This window comes from Hemibagrus wyckioides, linkage group LG19, assembly GCF_019097595.1.
Source record: "Hemibagrus wyckioides isolate EC202008001 linkage group LG19, SWU_Hwy_1.0, whole genome shotgun sequence".
In the NCBI taxonomy this organism is placed as follows: domain Eukaryota; kingdom Metazoa; phylum Chordata; class Actinopteri; order Siluriformes; family Bagridae; genus Hemibagrus; species Hemibagrus wyckioides.
In genome coordinates, this window is record NC_080728.1 from 21,447,501 (window position 1) to 21,450,540 (window position 3,040).

A 3,040-nucleotide genomic window follows, 5' to 3' on the forward strand; every position below is an offset into this window, starting at 1 on the left:
ATAATCCCACTCTCTGTGTTTATAATGATTTATAATCCCACTCTCAGTGTTCATAATGATTTATAATCCCATTCTCTGTGTTTATAATGATTTATAATCCCACTCTCAGTGTTCATAATGATTTACAATCCCATTCTCTGTGTTTATAATGATTTATAATCCCACTCTCTGGTGTTTATAATGATTTATAATCCCACTCTCTGGTGTTTATAATGATTTATAATCCCACTCTCTGGTGTTTATAATGATTTATAATCCCACTCTCTGGTGTTTATAATGATTTATAATCCCACTCTCAGTGTTTATAATGATTTATAATCCCACTCTCAGTGTTTATAATGATTTATAATCCCACTCTCAGTGTTTATAATGATTTATAATCCCACTCTCTGGTGTTTATAATGATTTATAATCCCACTCTCAGTGTTTATAATGATTTATAATCCCACTCTCAGTGTTTATAATGATTTATAATCCCACTCTCAGTGTTTATAATGATTTATAATCCCACTCTCAGTGTTTATAATGATTTATAATCCCACTCTCAGTGTTCATAGATGAAGTTCCATTTGGTTCTTCTCCAGGTTTCTCAGGGAGTTTTTCCTTGTCAGTCACCTTACTCATTAGTGATAAATCTAAATATTAATTTAATTCTAAGTCTATTATGAAATCTTTTTTATGTTCTGTGAAGTTCCTTTGGGACGATGTTCCACGTTAAAAGTGCCATACAAATAAATGAACACTGAATTGAAGTGAAGTGAGAGAAGATGAATTCAGGCCATGTGGTGAAGAGTAAAAGTCATTGTCCAAACCTTCTCGTTGATGAGACGAGTCTGCACTGGAATGATCTGAGTTTCCCTGCCATGTGTTTTTCCATCGATATTCACCGTTCACCACCTAAATACACAAACATCACCTCAGCTCTTAACTCTACACTACATTCCAGAGCATGAGCAGATCATCGTTCTCCACTTTAAAGAGTCAGTACTGATCATTCATCTGTACGAATGTTGTTCACTGATGATGAATAAAGTTTTTGAAAGATTACATTAATAAAACTTTGATCTTTATGACCTCAGCACTGCAAACTCTCGCTCTGTAAACTAATCAGATCAAACTGATCACAATTTAGAGGAAACTCTGACTCTTTCCTTTTTTCTTTTTTATTGTTGTACTTTGTAAATAGAATCTGAATTAAATGTACGATAAATAGCCACAAATTTAATCTCAGACAAGAGGCAAACTGCGGAGAATTAGCCTAGCCTGCTGTGATAACCGTTCAGGTTTATTACTGGCTTTATGTTTGTAATTAAACGAATGAAACTGAGTTTTATTGTTGTTATTTTGTTTTCTCCAATAATAAACATTTTAATGATAAACTGTAAAATCCAGTTAGCACAGCGCTCTAAACAGTGTTATAACGTCATTATTAATTCATGATAGCACCATGTTAGCACTCAATTAGCGCTTCCGACAATCGGGTCTATCATAAATTCTTCTTGTTAACAATTTTCAACTTTGGAAAGTACATTTTAAGAAAAGTTGTTGTTATTAATAATAATAATAATAATAATAATAATAATAATATTTTAGATTATTTTTTATTTTCTCTTATTTATTTATTTATTTATTTATTTATTTATTTATCTATTTATTTATCTATTTATCTATTTATTTATTTATTTATTTATTTATTTATTTTATTTATTTTTCTTTTTTTTCCTCTTTTCTCTATTTATTTATTTATTTTTCTTTCCTCAATTTTTTTTCTCTCTTCTCTCTTCCCGTAATTTTTCTCTCTCTTTGAATTATAATAATAATAATAATAATAATAATAATAATAATAATAATAATAGTAATACTTTATTACATATTATTTAAGATTCTTCTCTCTTTGTATTTTTTTAGTATTATTTTTTATATTTCTTTATATATTTTCTCCTGCTTTTAATGATTTATTTTTCTCTTCCTCTTTCTCTTTCTCTTCCTCTCTTTGAAGTGTCTTTAATATTTCCAGAAACCTGGATTTATTTTTTTGGTTAATAACATGTTTATTGTTTCAGATGGACAGTGTTAATAACATGGTTATTATATGCTAGTAAATGACAGGTTTTTTTTATGATTTTTGTAAAATTCTTACGTTGTTTTCTCTGGGGTTCTGGTTAAAGGCCCCGTCCTCTGACAGTCTGTCCTGTTCATCCAGGTTGTGCAACAAGTCCTGGAGTTTTTCGATATAACTGATGGCGCTGCGTAAAATCTCCACTTTGGGAAGCCTCTGGTTGGGATTGGGGACGGTTTTCCTCTTCAGTGCATCGAACGCTTCGTTTATCTTCTTCAGCCTCCGTCTTTCACGCAGAGTGGCCGCTTTCCTCCTGTCTGTGGGGCCGGACTTCCTCTTGCAGATTTTACAGGCCCAGATTAAACACTGACCGTCGCAGTGTGGCTTTAATGCCTTGGGGACGAAAACATGTTCCTCTCCGCCGTCCCGGCGCGGAGACTCGGGACTCTCGTCCTCCTGATACAGCGGAGAAACTTCCGGCATGTCCAGGTGCTGCAGGGTCCCATGGTCCGCTTCCAGGTAGCGCAGATCGTTAAAAAGATACGTGTTGGTCTCGAAAAGGTCCATCATGGTGCGATCAGCCTGGACGTCCTTAACTTATTGACTGTAAGAGTGTGTGCTGACATTTAAATAGCTCAGTGACACAAGGCGACTTAAATATAGCACGTGAAACTCTATCCGCACGCTAGCTGTCGCAGGACATCACAGAGGTGTTTCACTGCTCCTTTAAAAATATGTCATAAAAGCCAGAACATGGAGTCAAGCACAGAGCAGGTGATTTAAATACTCACAAGGATGTTTACCGTATTAACTCGAAATTAGCGCTTCTACGGAGTCTGTTAGTATAACTCATTCACAACACTTCACCATGGCAACGATGACATGATTGGACAACACAGCGTCAGTGGAAATATGACAGAAACATCCGGAACATTAACATTTACATCAGAAATCTTGCTAGATTATTGAGAAAAGACACCG

General features: G+C 34.3%; 1 protein-coding gene across 3 annotated transcripts in view; it reads right to left on the reverse strand.

Annotated features, from left to right (window-relative positions):
* myf6 (myogenic factor 6) overlaps positions 1 to 2,716 on the reverse strand; it is a 10,751-nt gene extending 8,035 nt beyond the window's left edge. Inside the window, exons 1-2 of one of the 3 annotated variants that reach the window (XM_058416659.1) lie at positions 2,141 to 2,708; positions 813 to 897 (exon numbers count right to left, since the gene is read on the reverse strand). In XM_058416659.1, coding sequence (XP_058272642.1) covers positions 813 to 897; positions 2,141 to 2,629 — 574 coding nt within the window. In that variant the 5' untranslated portion in view covers positions 2,630 to 2,708. Of the gene's footprint in view, positions 1 to 812; positions 898 to 2,140 lie in introns of all 3 variants that reach the window. The other 2 variants (XM_058416658.1, XM_058416657.1) reach the window with 2 other exon arrangements.
* Between the last annotated feature and the right edge of the window lie 324 nt (positions 2,717 to 3,040).